The 19959-nt window shown below is 39.0% G+C and overlaps 1 protein-coding gene across 2 annotated transcripts in view; it reads left to right on the forward strand.

Annotated features, from left to right (window-relative positions):
• Window positions 1-19587, forward strand: part of ACTR3 (actin related protein 3) — a 36462-nt gene extending 16875 nt beyond the window's left edge. For both annotated transcript variants that reach the window (XM_088661935.1, XM_035130124.3), the window contains exons 2-12: window positions 3489-3544; window positions 6148-6272; window positions 7598-7708; window positions 9239-9334; window positions 11447-11554; window positions 12418-12561; window positions 13219-13392; window positions 14848-14940; window positions 16446-16571; window positions 18148-18231; window positions 18658-19587. In XM_088661935.1, coding sequence (XP_088518061.1) covers window positions 6201-6272; window positions 7598-7708; window positions 9239-9334; window positions 11447-11554; window positions 12418-12561; window positions 13219-13392; window positions 14848-14940; window positions 16446-16571; window positions 18148-18231; window positions 18658-18753 — 1104 coding nt within the window. In that variant the 5' untranslated portion in view covers window positions 3489-3544; window positions 6148-6200 and the 3' untranslated portion in view covers window positions 18754-19587. The remainder of the gene's footprint in view (window positions 1-3488; window positions 3545-6147; window positions 6273-7597; window positions 7709-9238; window positions 9335-11446; window positions 11555-12417; window positions 12562-13218; window positions 13393-14847; window positions 14941-16445; window positions 16572-18147; window positions 18232-18657) is intronic.
• Window positions 19588-19959: the final 372 nt, after the last annotated feature.

Here is a 19959-nt window from a genome sequence, read left to right on the forward strand (position 1 = left end):
GGCTCCCAGTGGTGGTGGAGGGAGGAGTAGCCCAAAATCGGATTGCTCCCGCCTCTGCCTCTGCCTCCAAAAGCGGCTGAGGGGCGGGGGAGGGAGGAGCAGCCTGAAATCGGACTGCTGTCCCCTCTGCCGCCGCCTCCGACAGTGGCTGAGGGGCAGCCTGAAATCGGACTGCTCCCCCCTCTGCCGCGGGACAAGCAGCGAGAAAGGAGCCCTTTCTCGCCGCTCGTTCCTCCCACTCGCAACAGCAGGCAGAAGAGCCACCGTTGGCAGAGGCGCAACGCAGTGCCTCCCCCAACAGCGGTGGGACAAGTGGCGAGAAAGGAGCCCTTTCTCTCCGCTCGTTTCTCCCGCTTGCAAGAGCAGGCTTGGTAGCCTGCTTACTTCCTCCCTCCCTCCCTTCCTTCTGAGTTGTTGAAGGCTTCCTAGAAAAGAATATTTGTTTTCCTCTAAAAAACTAGGTGCGCCTTATAGAGCGAAATATATGGTAATAGCTGTGTCTAACCTCTTGACCTGCAAGGCACCCAACACCTTAGGGACTGTATTCATAGAGATTATACTTGGGGAGTCCATTGCACTTGGCCTCAGTCATGATAATTGTTAACCCTCACCTGGATTGAGTTGTTCACATATGTTGGGTATGAAGATAAATTTGGTCTAAATCATGGACAATCAGTTGAGCTTCAGTCTGGCTTACCATGTGACCAGTTTCATTTATGTGATGTTTGGCGACATCTGCTGTAGTTTTCTGATACTTATGCAGGTTATTTGGGGATAGAGATAATAATATTAAGAGTAAGTAAGTAGAGCTGTGGGATAAAGGCAGAGTAGCATAAGGAGAACATAAACATGAACATAAGCCAGTTACATCAATTCAGGGAGCTGGAGTAATGCTTTATGACAGTGGTCAGCAAACCTTTTCAGCAGGGGGGTGGTCCACTGTCCCTCAGACCTTGTGGGGGGCCAGACTATGTTGGGGGGGGGGGAAATATGAACGAATTCCTATGCCCCACAAATAACCCAGAGATGCATTTTAAATAAAAAGACACATTCTACTCATGTAAAAACATGCTAATTCCTGGACCGTCTGCAGGCCGGATTTAGAAGGTGATTGGGCTGCATCCGGCCTCCGGGCCTTAGTTTGGGGACCCCTGCTTTATGAGACCTTGATCTGGATAGCTTTGGGGGCAAATTCCATGTTGTTTTAGAGTCATGTTTGTAATAAAGTTCCTGTGACTCTTGCTGGGAGTGCAAGCAGCTGAATTGATAGTTCTTCTCTTCTCCCACTCCATTCCCTTCTGTGCTGGATGCACTGCAATGGACTTTGTTGGACTGTAGGTATCTGTTAGCTTTTACTTACCAAATAGGGACAACCAACTAGTAGTTGGACTACCCGTATTAAAGTCCCATATCTGTGATGAATTCATTATGTGAGTCTAGGCGAGTTATAGAATCATAGAACTGTACAGCTGGAAGGGACCCTCAAGGGTCATCTAGTCCAACACCCTTCAATGGAGGAATCTCAACACATGATCCCACATCTAATTTGAAACCATACCGGACCCTGATCAGCTTTGCAAATGTGTTATAGCAGAGGCTCAGTACCGGTACCCATTCCCATATATAAAAATGCACATTAGCAGCAGCTTTTCTCATGGTGCTTTTGTGAAATGGACCAATAAAAGGGTTGCAAAGCTTTAGCTGAATTAAAATGAACATAGCAATGTCTAATAATTGCTACATTCATTTTTTAAAAATCTAGTATTGAAACATTCTCTAAATCACAAGCATTGTTTGCTTGAGTTAATATTGTATGTTTCTTACTAATGTTTATGATGAGTTTATGGGTTATTTCCCAGGTTACTGAATCCTATAAATGTTCCAGTAGGTTTGCATCATGATGCTTAAATTTGAATTTTAACAAATTTGATGGAGAAGTATGAGTTACTTGAGTTAAACATAATTGAATAGCATTTTTGAAAAGTGGATTTTTTTTATTTAGAAGCAGTTTCTGTGCACTGCCTGGAGTAAATGGCACATACTTAAAAACACTAGGGATCCTGTTGTGATTTTTATTTTATTTTTTACCTAGCAGACAACATGTGTGATCCTGTTGTATGATCCTGTTGTAGATTATCTTTTTTCTCCATTGCTAAGGTCCAGCTCTCCCCTCTGGACTGGTGCTGTACTGATATTTTAAGCAGTCAGTGGTGCTGTGTGTAGTGCAGTTGTTCCCCAAAGGGATATTTTGGGTGTTCAAAGAGTAACAAAGCTCCTGCTTGCATCATTTGAAGGACTAAAGGCTATAGTAGGTACTATATTTTAAAAATAAACAGGAGTTTATAATCTAAAAAAGTATAGGGTATGGAGAAGAGGAAAAGAAGCAAGGCGTAAAGTACATGTCATTGATTGCCAGATGGTGAAGGCAAATTGGATTCTGGTAAGTGCAATGCAAGGAGGCATTTTAAAGACCTTTAAAAAGCCTTTGCCTTTGATAGGAAATAAAGGCAAATGTGTGAAGGAAAAGCAATTAGTTGTGCACCATTTGCAAAAGAGCAAAAGTGAAAAATTTAGAGAGCTGAGGTTTGATGCAGAGACGAGAGACAGAGGGAGAACAAGTTGTTAAATTTGTGCATGGTTGCCAGGCATTGCTTTGCTGTATGTTAAAGTACTAAGTACAGTGTGATCACTTAGATGTGAGTACATGAAGTGGCTATGATTCAGTAAAATATGGTTAATTGCTTATGATCTACAATAGCTCATTCCACATACACTTCTTTACATCACGCACCACCTAACTCCTGTGAAATGCTAAAAATGGTATTTTAAGATTAAATTTAAAATTCCTTAAGGAAGCCTTATTGTTTTATAAGCCAACATTGTCTTATAAATATGGACTGCAACACTGAAACCCTTTACTTGAATGGTGATATTTGTTCTTCACAGGAGGCAAGATAATTGCATTCCTTAATTAACAGAGTAAAGCTGCAGTTCCAGAAATGTGCATAGAACTAGATGGGTTTTGAAACTTGTAGCAAAGCTGATCACCTCATTTAGCAAGGGAAGCAAATTCTAAATGAAGAAGCTGCTAACCTTTTCAGCTACGTTACTAGCTGCAGCAGAATGCATAAAAAAGGTGGTTTTGCATACATGTAGCTTGCACCTTTGCCTTTGCTGTTTAGGATTTCATCCTAGAACAGTAATACTGCATTGAGCAGCCCATCTTCATAATTCATGTGAATTAAGGGTTGAATAATATAGTTTTGGCATCATTGTTATCAAGAAAGCAGTTACGTTTCAGGCATTCAAATCCTCAAATTGGTCTGGTGTTTTAAGTGGTAAAAATTCACAGTAAGAGTCATCGGTGATGGGATATCAGTGGGAATATTTTTGTGAATCAGTATTTGCTTTTATGACATTGGTTTGCAAGTGCTGTCTTTTGCTTGGTGACTGGTAACATAACCTATTCTGTTTCTTGGCCTTTACAGGTATACCAAACTGGGATATGCTGGTAATACAGAGCCACAGTTCATCATTCCATCATGTAAGTTTTACGTTTTTGATCAGTTTATATTTGTGTTCAAAGATATATCCAGTTGCTAGTTTTAAGAATAGGTGTATATATTTAAATGATTTTTTTCCCTCACAGTAAACATTGCAGCCACTTTGTTCCTCCCGTAGTCATTCTGCTAAGCCATGGTTATATCTGAACCTGGGCTTGTGGTTTGCCTCATCCACAAACCATGAGATGTAAGTTTTTAAAGTTCTGGGTGGAATGGCAGCAAGACAACCAAGAGAGGAGTGAAATGGTTGTGATGTTTACTATGAGTACCTATACAGTTGTGTATTAATGTTTAGCTGTGGTGTGGTTTAGCACTATGTATACAACTGATACAATGTATGATGCAAATTACTGTGTAGTTTTCAAATCATTCTTAAAGAACAAACTCCATAATAGCCAAAGATATTCTAATTAGAATCTAGCACTGCAATGCTGAGTCTTGGAGGATCTTTGCCCAGCTGTTCTGTTTCTTGGTTGCCCTAGATTAGCAAGTGCTGCTGGCTCCTCTTGCTTTGTGTGCCTTATTCTTTCTATATGTCCTGTGAAATTCAAGTCTGTTCATGGGAAAACTGTTACGGAACTCTCATATGATCAATAGATGCCCTGGGAGGTGCCCCTGGCATGCTTCTTACCCTCTGGAGCAGACTTTTTCAACTTTGGGTCTGCAGATGTTGCCAGGGATGATGGGAGTTGCAGTCCAACAACATCTGCGGACCTGAGGTTGAGAGAAGCTGCTCTCAAGAAAGAAAACTCACACCAATTTATTATTTCAGTCTGAAAGAAACTGCCGCTCAAGGGGCTATAATATCAGCTGATGAAATGAAAACATCTATTGCTCTTCCATCCCCAAAGGCCAGCTTCATGAATACTAAGTGCAATTGCTTGTTGTAATTCATGCCCCAGACTAGTATTATCTTTATTAGAAAAGTACTGATTTTTAATACTAATTTAAACAATCCTGAGCTGCTTTGAAAATGAGAATATAATCTTGTTCTCGTTATTTTACTGTATCACACGAGAAGGCTTGTGGAACCTAGTCTGTCGGCAGGACTGATGGAGAGGCCTTGCGTTATTTTTTCTCCTTCGATAGCCTAGTTGGAATGGCTGCTGGTAGTTAGAAATAAAAACCTTGGGATTGGGTGGAGGGAGTCCTTTATTTAGTAAATTTATATGTTGCCCATCTAGCCAAGTTCTTCAAGTTCCTTATAGCTTGTAGTATCCTGAAGGGTGGCATTGCTGGCATCCTTCATAAGGAATGATGGTACACTGCATCTTGTAACATCTACATTAGACATGTAGTTTTGCATAAATATCTCACATAAGTATGGATTTTTCTACTGCAGAGATAGGCTTTTTAACATGTAGAAGGAGGTTGTGTTAATCAATGTGGTAAAAAGAGCTTTCAGAAATTTATCTATGCCTTTTCTTGCTTTCTTTGCTAATTCTGGAGGAAACTATTAGTCATATTTATATTCAGGTTTCCCCCCCTTAATTTGTGATGGTGTGATGTGGCTCAAAATGCCATTGATTGATTGATTTTTACAGTATTGAACATACTTGCAGTTGTGAATAAATAAGTTGTGACTGAATTTTCTTTTACAGATTTTAAACTAGAGCTTAATCAGTGTGCACACTAATGCCCAATGCAGTACAAACACTATTTGTTTTAAAAGCATTTTATTCTTGCGGCACACAAATCCAAGACAACCACTTTCTTGCTGGCACAACTCCCATCTTTTTCTACCCAGACGTAATTTCCAGGGCACTGCTTTTCTAGGGTGCTGTTTTTCCTCTTTTGTTCTTGCTCTGAAGTTGCCCAAAATAATTCCACTACTGTACATCTTTAATTTGGACAAGGACCAAATTATTAAGTGGAGTTTGGAAAGGCTTTTTGCATTGTTTCCCACCCCACCCCCTACCCAAGATCTGTTGCTTCCTCAAGCTGTGATGGGTGATATCTAATAAAACTAAATTTAAATGACTGAGGATATCTTTTTTGATTTTAGGATACCTAAAAGCAAAAAGCAAGCAAACAAACAAAACTTTCTGTCCCAGTACCTCAATTTTCTATTATAACATTTCTGCTTATGCAGTAAAATGTACATTTAGAACTAAAATGAGAGATTTGTAGAGGAATGTGCTGAGAGATTAATGCTATGTGGTAGAAAAGGAGGCCATGAGAAACCAAATGAGAAAAGTGATGAGAAAAGGGAAGCTTTAGAAATGTAATAAAATTCCAGTAATGTAAGAATGGAGACATATGACTGCAATGAGGGTACATACAGTAAGTGGTACAGAGTTCCTTCCTTGGTGCTACAGAATTGTAGAGTTCCTGATGGATTTATGTGGCAGTAGCACACTGCACCTACAGATTACTTTCTTTGTGGGTGCCTTTAAGTCTATTCCTCGGAGTCATTTGAAATGTATCTATGTAGAAAGTTAGATTGTGTACCCACTAAATGTAAGATGAATAACCTCCTCCAGACTTGGCAGTACTTGCAACAAAATGAATATATCGCTTTGAAAGTTTAGGATACAATTCTGTCTCGGCTGACTGCAACTCCCCCCCCCCACTTGCATTAAAGGTATCGCTATCAAGGAATCTGCCAAGGTTGTCGATCAAGCACAGAGAAGGGTTATGAAAGGTGTGGATGACCTAGACTTCTTTATTGGGGATGAAGCAATAGAAAAACCAACATATGCAACAAAGGTACTTAAAGCTAGAACTTTCGCGACTTTTTAATAAAAAACAACAACAACAACCACACAACCAATTTACCCTGCCCTATAGATTTGCCTGCTCATTACAGAGGTTGTTTTATAGAATGATAATGCACAAAGTACCACAAAACAGTGATAATGTTGCAACTCTCAAGTCTCTGGTTGGAATGAGTAAAATATATAAAGGGTTTGTGGTTATAAGATTGCGGGTTTATTTTTATTTAACACATTTCTGTCCTGGTAGTTGAGCCAATATTTTAGAGAATTAAGAAGGTTGTGTTAGCCTCAGGAATGTAATTCTAAAGTTTGGAAGTCATGGCAGAGAAGGGCCATCTCTTGGATAACAACCATCTCACTGCAGAAATGGTCCCCTGGTCACATTCTGTGACTGAACTGCCACATTTGTGTGCAAGTCACTACAAAAAACTTAGCCAAATGTCATAACTCGGAAACAGCATGAAACATTACCAAACAAAATGATTATGTCCCACTTGGAGTACTGCAATGCGCTCTATATGGGCCTACCTTTGATCATCCAGCTCTCTTTGAATTAAAAGAGGAACAAATGATCTTAATGTGAAAGATCCTTTTAGGCAGTGAAATAGTATAGATCAGGCATCCCCAAACTGCGGCCCTCCAGATGTTTTGGCCTACAACTCCCATGATCCCTAGCTAACAGGACCAGTGGTTGGGGAAGATGGGAATTGTAGTCCAAAACATATGGAGGGCCAAAGTTTGGGGATGCCTGGTATAGATCAACATGAAGAAGGTGAGTTGTGTAACTAATTTTTTGGTGGTGCTCTTCACCTAAATAGTTTTGTGCCTGCCCTCCTCATTCAAGGAATCCAGTGGGTTTTTTTCAATATAGTAAAAGTTATGTTGTATCTTAGTTACATCAACAGTGCATCCAGAAACTAAATAATTATCAGTGGAATTTGGCCTTTATGTTTCATTGTGAGTTTCCCAGAGGTTGCTAATGGGGGTGGATGTTACATTAAATGGGCCCTTACTTGGATCCAACAGGGCAGGTCTTGTGATTTTATGTTAAGTTGATATTCAGCTGAGCAACATAGCTGCGCAAAACATAGTTGGGATTTAGAGTGCTGTTGTTTTTATCTAGGATGTTTGAAAAGACTGAGATGTAGCACTTAATTCCTACACACAAGAATAAGTATCTTGAACAGTTTATACGTTGAACAAATACCTTGCAGACTAGTTATTTTGATCTTCATACAGAATTATATTTATGGAGCTCTAACATAACTTAAAATGCCTTTAAAAAAACACCTCTTTTAATTGCGACATTTTCAACAGTGGCCCATCCGTCATGGAATAGTTGAAGATTGGGATTTGATGGAGAGGTTTATGGAACAAGTTATCTTTAAATATTTAAGGGCAGAACCTGAAGATCATTATTTTCTATTGGTGAGTACAGCCTATCTTCTATTTTTAAAGTGTTGGCAATCCACAACATCCTCTCAGCACACAGTGTAGAATAAATTTTAACTTGCAAGAGAGTTGAGGCAGAAGCAGCAGTTTGAACACATGCACGGTAGCAGCTACTGATTAAAGGAGCCTTTCTTTTTGGAGTGTTAAAAGCCACAGAGCTTCTGAATTTTGGATGACTGCTTCGATTTTTGTTTCTTTTAACTTGCAACAGCTCTCTCTCGAGCTGAATAATGGTGTCCTGGCAACTGCATTTTACATAAGTATTTCTCCAGTGATGCAACAGGGGTATATCTGGTGTTTGAGTAAAATTAAGACTGCTCAAACAGCTGCTGTTGCTTAGAGACAAGCATTAGTCAGTGGCATTTGGTTTCTTCAACTTTTTCTGCTGGGATTCTTGGAAAATTGTCCTTGAGTGGCCTCAAACTCACATGAGAACATTTGATTTTAACAATGGGCCAGGATCTGTATCACCCCTATATCATATTTCAGAATTGGATGCAAATTAGCTTGTTAAATGTCTTCATTTTTATATAAAATGGTAAATGGAAAAATGAACACACAGGTACATTATTATAACAGAGGTATTGTTACATTAAATATACTTAGCTTAATGTAGTATATGCATAGGACTTATTCTCCAAAACAGCGAATGAGGTGCTAAACCTGTATTTTGACTAGAAATGCCATATTAATTTGTTCTTCGTGAATTCCGATACGAATTGGTCTAACCTGTCCTTCCAGAACCAGAATGTGGATTGAAACACAGTTATTATTTGTCACACTTCTGAATTTGTGATATAGTTCATGTTCAAACACAGGCATCCCCAAACTGCAGCCCTCCATATGTTTTGGTCTACAACTCCCATGATCCCCAGCTAACAGGACCAGTGGTCGGGGAAGATGGGAATTGTAGTCCAAAACATCTGGAGGACCGAAGTTTGGGGATGCTTGCTCAAACACATCAAAATGCTTATAGGAATGGCTATTTTAAGATAAAGTGAGTTTGGTAGCCATTTTGTTTAGAAATATATATTTTGGGAGAATTTGTTGCAAAATATTTTAATATTTGCAATATTATATAAAATAGCATATTAATGTAGAAATGGGGTGGAATGGATGAACATAAGTGAAACCGACACGGATTAGAAATGCACTGAGCTGTTGGTCCTTAGTTTTGACTGTATGTATTCAGACTGCAGGTGAGGATTTCTATCAGCCTTCCCCAACTTATACATGATAAATGTATTGTGGGGGTGTATACGCACATTCTTCCCACTAGTTCATCCCTTCTGTCTTCAAGCAGCCTCTTCCTTTTGTGGGGGAAGAAACTATAAACCATGTGCTGTGAAGCTTAAGACGTGCTCTAATGGTGTTCAGGCCACATGGGATATTGAAATACCTTGCTATTTTTTCTTGTCATTCTTTCTGGTTTTCCCCCCTACAAGTACAACTGAACTGCAAAAAGCTGTGTTTAGATTGAGCTGACTGGATGATTTTGCTTTACAGACTGAACCCCCTCTAAATACTCCAGAAAACAGGGAATATACTGCTGAAATCATGTTTGAGTCCTTCAATGTTCCCGGGCTTTACATTGCTGTTCAGGTGAAACATCATTTAGTTTACAGTTGAGATAAATGTTTTAAGTAATGTTCCTTAAGAGGAGAATATGCAAACTGTTGTGCAGAAATTGGGATTGGCACGGAATTGGAACCTCTCATGTGGACTCTGACCCAAATGATCAAAAAGTAATTTCTGGTTTAAGCCTGCTAAAGGACCAGAACAATTCACCTTGTTCTTGGGGCCAAACTGGAAGCCACATTGCGATAACCACGCTCAGAATTAAGTCTGCTGCCAAATCTCTTTACTTTTTGCATGGTTGGATTGGTGTGGAAGCGGAATCTTACACCGTCTGAACTATTCCGCCCCCTAGCTTTTTATGCTGTTTTTCTCCCAATGGGTGTTCTGGCAGACATTATTTCCAGTCACAGAGAGTGGCTGCTTTTTAAAAAGCGATATTTGGTGGGGAAATATGAGCAAGTTGATTTCCCCACCAGCCAATGCTATGCTTTAAATCAATCCCCACCTGTCCTGTTTATCAGCTGGCTCAAGGTTGTGAGCTGTTGTCATCATGTCTAATTGTGATCCCAATTGTTGTATTGCAAAGAAATACATTAACAAATAACAACAAGCTGTAATTACTCCACAAAAGGAGTACAAAAACCGTGTTCACGCACTAGAAGATAATGATTATAAACAGAATGTCTGAACCCTTTGAAGATACATTTCTGTGTTTCTGTTGGCTCTTTGAATTAAGACACTACACTTGTGTGGATTTCCTGAACTTGCAGTAAGGCTGTCTGTTAAGGCTAAGGGATATAAATAAATTTATAAACGTCTATTCTAAGCCAAAAAATGTCACTTTGTAGACCTTAAAACAGAGGGTAAAAATTTAAAATTCATTAAGAAAAGTATTCATACCAGTGAAAATTCACTGTCAAACACATAAATATATAGTTGTTCTAAGATTTTGTTTGGAAAAGCAGATTATGTATTTCATAAACATACATTGTCCCACATTTAATCTCTGAATAGCACTTTCCTCAGGTTTCTTTTAAAATACAACATAAAAGTCCATATGTGTATATAGCTGTTTAGATTTAGAGCAGCATTGCCTTTTTTTCAAAGGGGAGACAGCAGCAAAATTGTCACAGGAAGTATAGTTCTGTGTCTCAGTTTGATCTATGGAATAAGATGCACTTTGCCTCTTAAGAGAAAAGTCAGATAATGATTCAGAGACTTCACCATTCAAATCTGCATATACCATAGAGTTTACTGTAAAAGCTAATCTTTTCAACCTACTTCCAGAAAACAGAGCTGTCTTCTTTGAGTGGGTGCTTGCTTGTGAGGATGTGGACCCTTAACCTTTCTGTTTTGAGTGTCTACATTAGTGTTTCAGTTCCTCCTCATTACCTTCTGTTGAATGCACGGCTCTTCATTGTACTCCTTATTTTTATTGGCTATGCCTAAATCCTTCTGCAAAAGATCTGCAGCAACAACTTGACATTTCTTTGCAATAAACTGTTGAATTTAATATAATATTAGCTTTTCAGCTTTTCAGAAACACAATATTTTAGTACCCATAATATCCTTGGTACCAACACAAGAAAGATAAAGCCCACAGTAATTGATTGAGTATACGGGGAAACGGCTCCCTTGTCAGCTCCTGAAAAAGGGGTGCAATTTCTATGAGAAGCTCCTTTCAGAAGCCAGATCTTCTGCTATTGCCTTCATGGTACAGAAAGGAGCTGTGCTGCGGTGGTCCCCATGTTACAAGGTTATGTGAGAAAGGACCCTGAGTTTTTAGACTCTTTAAAACTAGTGTGGCTTCAGCTATATACTACCAGTTCCTATATATATTAATGTATATTTAGATTTTCCCAAAGCTCGAATTACAATAAATGTCCAATTTTCTTGTTAATCTTTGCGTGCTGCTGCAATTAAAGAAAGTAAAATCTACCAATTTTTAAATGCCATTTTTAGGGTTTTTATTTCCGGTTCTTTTGTTCAGTTTTTCCTACTTCTTGCTTTCTTCTGTTGCATGGTACAATGTAGCTATGTTAAATGGTTTTTGTCTGATGTGGCAATCTTTGCTTGAAGAATAGGCCTTTAGGCTGGTTATGAGATACTAAATCTCAAATTGTTTCCTTGGATAAGGCCGTCCTTGCCTTAGCTGCATCTTGGACATCAAGACAAGTAGGAGAGCGAACACTGACTGGAACGGTTATAGACAGTGGGGATGGTGTCACTCACGTCATTCCTGTGGTAAGTACACACAAATATGGGTGTGGTTTGTGGAACACCACTGCTTCTAATACTATCATTATTATGGGAAGGATAGTCTTGGCAGCTCTGTTCAGCATTTTCCCAGTGAGCTAGGTGTTATATATCACACAAGATTGTGCTAAAATTAGTATTTAGGAACATATTCTTCTTATTTTTATTTAGGATACAGAAGTTAGAGAAAATCTGCTTTTTTTTTTGCTTTAGGTCTATAATTGAACTTTATAGCATGTTGAAAGTTTTTAATAATTAAATCTGCAATGCTCCCAGTATAATATATGAAGGTATCCTTCAGCTAAATCTGAAAATTTTGTGGGGTTCGTTGCTTTTAAGGAAGACATGGCGATCTCTTTGGAAGTGATGCTGCCCCCACCACATTAAACAAAAACCATGCGGGCAGAAACGAAGCTTCCTGCCCTTCATCCAGTGTAGATTTACTTCTCTTATTTTCTTCTTCCTCCTCCTCTGTCTTACAAGCTGATGAAAGAGGAAGGCTATACTGTACCAGACTGATGATCTCCTTATATTTCTCTGTCTGCCATTATCTGTTTATACTAGATGATGCTTTAATTAAGTGCTGGTATAAGCTATGGCCTGTAGAAAATGCACCATTATCTGTTCTGGAAAGGAAAATATCCATGTAACAGAAAGTGTGCGACTTGAGATGATAGCAGAGAGATGGAAACATGGGACTTGCTTGTGATATGTCCTACTCAAGTGTTCACAAATACGTCTCTAGTCACAGCATCAGCTTTTCATGCTATCGTATACCGTATGAAGCTTAAAGTTTGCTTTTGGAATTAAGTTCATTGAAGGATTTTTTATTTTTATTTTTTTACTTTCAGGCTGAAGGTTATGTGATTGGCAGCTGTATCAAACATATTCCGATTGCAGGACGAGATATAACTTACTTTATTCAACAATTGCTAAGAGAACGAGAAGTAGGAATCCCTCCTGAACAATCATTGGAAACTGCTAAAGCGGTGAAGGTAATGTATATTTTAAAAAGCAAATAGATGTAAGACTCAAAAACTGACACCACATATATATGTTCCTTGCCACTACTGGTATTAACTTTAACAATTCAGAGCAGGTGACTTATATATTGGAAATCAAGATGCTAACTTGATGGTAACAAATTGCCAGTAATCTAATTAATTCTCTGGGCTAGGAAGGTATTCTACCGGTAGTACTAAAAAGTACTTAGTTCTGCATAATGAAAAGTCATAATTACTTTTCTTGGGACTTTCCGCGAATTTTTCTTTTCTTTGAGCAGCTCTATTATTACTGACGGATTTTAAATTCTAAAGTGTATGATTGTATGGTATGTAACCATAGCAATAGTACATTTGAGCATGCGTTTTCCAGAGTTAGCATCTCTCAACTGAAAAAAACACCTAAGACAGTCTGTCAGGTCTCAAGAATTTTTGCCTAGTGGTGCATAGAATTGTCTAGTGCTGAGTGCTAATTATCTTAAATGTATGCAGTTCATACTAACTCAACAATTCTCTGGTGTTTTCATTTGTTTTTGTTTTTTTAAAGGAAGTTTCATTCCTGTTCCATTTAAACTGATCAAATAGATCTACAAATAACCTTAGTAGATTTTTTTGGAATTTCTTTTGTAACTGTCTGCATCTGATTTCCAGGAACGCTTTAGTTATGTCTGCCCTGATTTAGTAAAAGAATTTAACAAGTATGACGCAGACGGTACCAAGTGGATCAAACAATATACTGGAATCAACGCAATCTCAAAGAAAGAATTTACCATTGATGTTGGCTATGAGAGATTCTTGGGGCCAGAGATCTTCTTTCATCCTGAGGTAAACTGGTGCAGATCTTCATAACGCACACAGAAGTATACTTTTAGTTTTATCTTCTCAGAAGTAAATACTGTTGTGCTTGAATGAGTCTTGTTCCCTTGTAAGTGTGACTTATGATTGCAGCTTTCATTTCATAATGTAGGGCAAGTAGTGCCTTTCAAAGTTGGAATTAAAAGCCAGCGTACTTACCCCCCATTTAAAAATAACCTTAGAACCCAATTTCTTGGTGCCGAGTAAATTTTGTTGGCTTTAATGTTCAACTGAATCTGTTTTTAGCTTTTGAGGATCTTGAAGCTTTAAGGCTCCCCCCCCCCCGCCCGCTTCTTAAATGATACTCAGCTGAAGAAGAAACTGGGGGTGGAGGTGGGAGGGGAGATCTAGCTGTTATCACTTAAAGCCACACAACATGCTTTGTATAATAGTTTCTCTCCTCCCACTTCAAATTTGAAACCACCAATCTGGCTTCTATGGTGAGCTGAGGGAACAGGAATAAATAATTCTTCCAGCTGATTCTCATTTTTTCATGCTGAATAAAACTGCTTGATTCAGTGCTTAGCATCTGAGATGTGTAGGCGGTCTCCAAAGTGTTCGGTACAATGCAACAGCAGGGAGAATGCAAAGGGTGAAGGGATTGGATGGCTTACATTTTCCTGAATTCCTGTTCTTCAGTATCTGTATATGGTTGTACTTGGTTTTTTACCCTTTCATTTATTTTATTAGTTTCAAATTATCTTTATTATTATAACACAGGACCTTTGAGAATAAGTGGTGCTTTACAGAGTTACATAAGCATGCAGTGGCTGCCCCAAACTTACAGTGTAAAATAGCCCTTTGGGAAGACTGTAGAGGCTGGTGAGGGAGAGACAAGAACAAAGATTGTTCTTAGAGCAAATACTGATTCTAACAATAAATAAATAAATAAATAAATACCTTCCAGTAGCACCTTAGAGACCAACTAAGTTTGGCATTGGTATGAGCATTCGTGTGCATGCACACTTCTTTTTCTTCTGGCTAATAGTGAAGACTGGCTCCTGTTTCATATCCCTCAACTGTCCCAATATCTGAAGAAGTGTGGAAGGAATTTTTTTTATTTTTTGTTTCGACTACGTCAGACCAACACGGCTACCTACCTGTAACAAGTACTGATTCTAAGTTAACACATTTTTTGAATTAGAATTTAGCTTCAATTAAACTAGTGCTTCTTTTTCCATAGTGTTGTTCGCACATGGTTGTGTCTTAGTTTTTTCCGTCTTGCTAAATTCATCTCTTCTAGCTTTCTTAGTCCTTTCTTTAGAAATCTGCAGTAATCTACACTTGCCTCTAATAGGTTAAAGAGAAGGCTGATGCTTCAGTATTATGTATGGAAAACGAAATCTGTTAGTATTTGTTTTTTTAAATGCTGCATTAAGCAATAAAATTACTTGTAACCTAATCAGTACATACTTCTGTTTTCAGTTTGCTAATCCAGACTTCACACAGCCTATCTCAGAAGTAGTAGACGAGGTTATTCAGAACTGTCCCATTGATGTTAGACGTCCGCTATATAAGGTTAGTAAAGCTAAATAGTGTTTGTGTGTATGTGTGAGAAAGAGAGGGTTTTTTCAGAGTATACCTCTGCCTATTTGCTAAAGAGATCTCAATTCTTCTGTTGAAAGCACAATAATGGGCTATATTACAAGTGTAAGAAGCTGCCGTATACAGTTTGACAAGTGACCCACCTAGCTTAGGTCTACACTGACTGGTAGTGGCTTTCCAGGGTTTGGGGCAGGGTGGTCCAACTTTTCATGACCCAGAAGGCTGTCTGTGGACAAACGCCAGCTCCCTCGGCCTGAAAGTGAGATGAGCGCCGCAACCTCGTAGTCGCCTTTGACTGGACATAACTGTCCAGGGGTCCTTTACCTTACCTTTACCTTTTAGCTTACCAAGTGGGCCAGAATAATACTTAGACATGGAACCCGTGGACTGCACACTGCCATGTCACACAGGGGTTGAGGAACGAGGCTAAAAGTTGGTACCCCCTCTCCAATCCTCGTGCTGCCTTCCCAAAGCTGGGTAAGGGAGATGTGAGGCTCTGCCAGGGTCCCAGAGACCTCCCACCTCCTCCTCAAAAGCTGGGAAAGCACTAACTAGGCTTTAGGAAGCAGGCTGGAGACTCTAGGACCATGTCAGAGCCCTCACACCTCATTTCCCAAGCCCAAAGCCTCACTTACCCATCTTTGAGAAGGCAGTGCAAGAGTTGGGTGGGCAATCAAATGTTGCCGAGGGCCACCAAAAAGACCTTGAGGGCCGCATGTTAGACTACCCTGGTTTGGGTCAAGAGTCTTCTCCAGCTTTATCAGAAGGTGCCAAGGACTGAACTTAGACCCTTTTGTGTGCTAAGCATGTGCACATTTATCCCTGGTTAGCCCTTCACTAATGTATTTCCAAGTGGATATTGTAAATAATGCAATTCACAGAATGAAATATATTGTTAAACTATAACTAGAAACAAAATATGAAAGGGTTAGGTTGTATCCCCCCGCTGCTGTTCACTATTATCAGCAAACTTCTGTTTGTGCAACACAACTTTTCCTTCCCTTCCTACTCTCTGGTTGGGACTCTGGAGAAGGTTTTGAGGGGAAGAAGAGTAGTTGCATGGAATGAATTTTGGCATGATAATTTAGGAATGTTTTTTGTGTTGCATAGCTTTTAAAATTGGGTTGACTCAGAACAAACTTATTAAACAAGTTATTTAATAAATTTCTAGGTTGATGAAAGTGCACTTTAAGTATCTAAACATCTGTAGTAATTTGTAATCTAGCCTTTCTTTCATGGGGTGCTCAGCTTAACATGGATTGTAAAGCCATAAAATTCTGAGGCTATCTGTAAAATTCCTATTTGTGAAATAATTTGTCTCAGTCTCTTAAACTGAGCATGCATGGCTCAAGCATTGGCCCTGTTCCTTGCTGTGGCTGTTTTGTAGTCATTACAGCTGCCTTCACTCCTTATTTTCAGAAACTGATTCCTAACATCCAGTGTTGTTAAGTAATACAACTTTTGTGTGTACAATTTAGAATATTGTCCTCTCTGGAGGCTCCACAATGTTCAGGGACTTTGGTCGCCGTTTACAACGAGACTTGAAAAGAACTGTTGATGCCAGACTGAAACTCAGCGAGGAACTGAGTGGTGGCAGACTGAAGGTTTGTTTCTTTAGTTAAGACGTTTCACTTGTATGTGTAGTTTGTTGTGCTAGTTTACATCACACCTCTAAATGGAATCCCATAAGAAAGCGATTAAATTGTGTCATCCTCATTTTGAACTGTATCCATCTCCTCATCTTTAATTTCTTTCCACATTTGTGAAGGTTTCATTTTTATGGCTGCAGGCACTAATCCTGTCCGTGATCCTGAAAATTTGTAGTGGTTTTGGAGAAGCAGCTGTTGTCTCCTTTGTGGAGAGTGGATACTACTGTTTCACTGTTTGTTGCAGCAGATGGATAACAAATAGCATTTGCCATTTTCCTCAGTACTGTATATTGTTTTTGGTGCATGAGTAAGTGCTTATATTGGAAACTACCTTTTGCTACATAAGAAAAGCCTGGAAGATCAGACCCGTGGCCCATCTGGTTCAGCATCCCGTTCTCACAGTCGCCAAACAGATGCCTGTGGGAAGCCTGAAAGCAGTATCTGAGTGCTTTACTGGCCTGACCACTTCAACTTTACAGTCCTGTACTTTCCCTTCATCACCTTGCTGACAAAGGTCCATATAGTTGAAGCTATGGTTTTCCCAGTACCGGTAGTGATGTATGGAAGTGAGAGCTGGACCATAAAGAAGGCTGATCGCCGAAGAATTGATGCTTTTGAATTATGGTGCTGGAGGAGACTCTTGAGAGTCCCATGGACTGCAAGAAGATCAAACCTATCCATTCCGGAGGAAATCAGCCCTGAGTGCTCCCTGGAAGGACAGATCCTGAAGCTGAGGCTCCAGTACTTTGGCCACCTCATGAGAAGAGAAGATTCCCTGGAAAAGACCCTGATGTTGGGAAAGATTGAGGGCACAAGGAGAAGGGGACGACAGAGGACAAGGTGGTTGGACAGTGTTCTCGAAGCTACCAGCATGAGTCTGACCAAACTGCGGGAGGCAGTGGAAGACAGGAGTGCCTGACATGCTCTGGTCCATGGGGTCACGAAGAGTCAGACACGACTAAATGACTAAACAACAGCAACACTTTCCCTCTGGCACAACAGATCAGAAATGGCAAGAGGCATGTTATAGTGGCTTCTATGAGAGAAGGGAGAAATATATAGAGGTGTTTATTTTAGGACTTTAGTACCTGGAGAATAAGTGATTTCTGGATTCTATCTGTTTTCAACCATGTAAACCCACAAGAAGTATCTTGTGGCATTTTTGGGAGAAAGGGAAAAGTTCACACTTGTAATATAGAGAACGTTAACGGCTGACAATGATTTCCCAGGGTTTTAGGTAGAGGCTTTTCTTATCACGTATGACCCAATCATTTTAGATAAAAATATTGGGGTGGGACATGGGACCTTCTGCATGCAAAGTCATGTGCTCTTCCACTGTGCTGGAAAAACATATATATCTTGAAACCTATTCAGATTAATGCATTTAAGAGAATTGGATTAATAACTGTTTTGCCTGACAGTTAAATATTCTTAAAACTGGGGTTTTGCTACAGCCAGTGAAAAAAGGAAGTGTCTGTAATGGCATTTTATTTAAAACAGTACTCTGTACTGATTTTATTTTCTATTGTAGCCCAAACCTATTGATGTACAAGTTATCACACACCATATGCAAAGATATGCTGTCTGGTTTGGAGGATCAATGTTGGCTTCCACGGTAAGTTGACCAAAGGAAAAATAAATCTGAAGAGAACTTTTTTCACATATATTTCAACCTGTATTCACTGTCAGTGTTTTCCACTTTATCCATCCATGGTATATGTTTATGGGACAAGCCCTGTCATGGTGCTCTAAAATGTGCTCCTGTTTTTCTTTGGATACTGCCTGAAACCTTTTATAAATAGACTTTCCAAAATGTTTGTAACTTATGAGGCGCTTCCTTGAAAAATGTAAATGCATGGGGAAAGAGCTTTTCACACTGACTATTGTTTGTCTGCTCCTAATTTTCCAGAAACATCTTTTTAAGGCACAAAACTGAGACAGGTGCTTTAATAACAAGTTTTAATATATATTAGTTTAACCTAAAAGTGACAAAAATATGTTTTTAGTGAAAATATTCCCTTTTATCTTTTTTTCCCCCCAGCCTGAGTTCTACCAAGTATGCCACACCAAAAAAGATTATGAAGAAATTGGTCCTAGCATCTGTCGTCACAACCCAGTTTTTGGAGTTATGTCTTAAATCCGACTTGCCATGAGTTGGATCTAGGGAGGCTGGGAGATACTCAATACTTGTTTGTCTGGATGGCCGGTATTAAGATAACAAAACATGACTTGAAAATAAGAAAAAAAAGACCAAACACAATTAAACAGGAATATTTTAATAAGTGTCTCAACATGCAGATGTAGTGGGAAGCCAAAATGATTCCAAGTGTTTTTTTTCCTTTCGATTGAATATTTGATCCTGTGCGTAAACAAAACAAAAGAAGTGGGTTTTTGTTCTTTCTGTGCCCTGATATTTTGTATATTAATGGAATATCCAAGATTTGATGGGATTTGATGGTGTGTAGATAGTCAGCTCTATAATTCTTCAATTGTACTCTTACACGTGTACAATGAGAGAGCTTGTTTATATTTCATACTTTTTTATACGTTGAGAAAAATATCAGTGAATGAAAGAAATGTAATATTTGACAAGAGAAATACCAGTGACCAATTTGAGAGGAATAATAAAAATAATAATAATAATGCCCACATGAAGCTTAATCATGTGAATCTCTAGTAACTTCAAATTATGACCAATCTTAAAACTTGGGTTCCACACACAATGCAACTTGGCAAGTGCTTTTGGAACTAAGGAGCTAGAATCTTGGATTAACTGATGCCTGCTAGTGCTTTCTGATTACTCAGTGCATTTTCATTCTATTTCTTGCTTTGGGGGCGGGGGGAGGTAAAGACAAGACTGTTGGACCAGTATTGCAGTTCTGTAGTGTCATTTCTAATTACAACCAAATATTCAAGTTATCAAAATAGGTGTATTCCACCATTCCAATAAAGACACAAAAATTCTTTTTAATGTTTGTCTGAGGCCTTTCAGTTTCATTGCTTGATCGTTTGAAGGTCTCTCTCTCTCTCTCTCTAGTTTGCCATGGCAGTTATTAAATCAGTAATTTTAAGGAGACGAAAATGGAACAGGTATTCTGACACAAATATGAAAGTGGTGCATGTGTCTGTGATTTTAGTTTCTATTCAACAGCATACAGAAGTGCATATGCAATTTACAAAAGAAAAGCTTTCATTAATATTTACTTTCTCATTATGTTTTGGTAAATAATGCTGTCGCATTTGGGGGGTATTGTTGATTTGCTACTGCAGGATCCAGGTGGTGAGTTATATGGCTTCTGTATATACTATTATCTAACAAGGAGCTGGTATGGCATGACTGTGG

This window comes from Zootoca vivipara, chromosome 1 (assembly GCF_965207765.1).
Source record: "Zootoca vivipara chromosome 1, rZooViv2.hap1.1, whole genome shotgun sequence".
Classification (NCBI taxonomy): domain Eukaryota; kingdom Metazoa; phylum Chordata; class Lepidosauria; order Squamata; family Lacertidae; genus Zootoca; species Zootoca vivipara.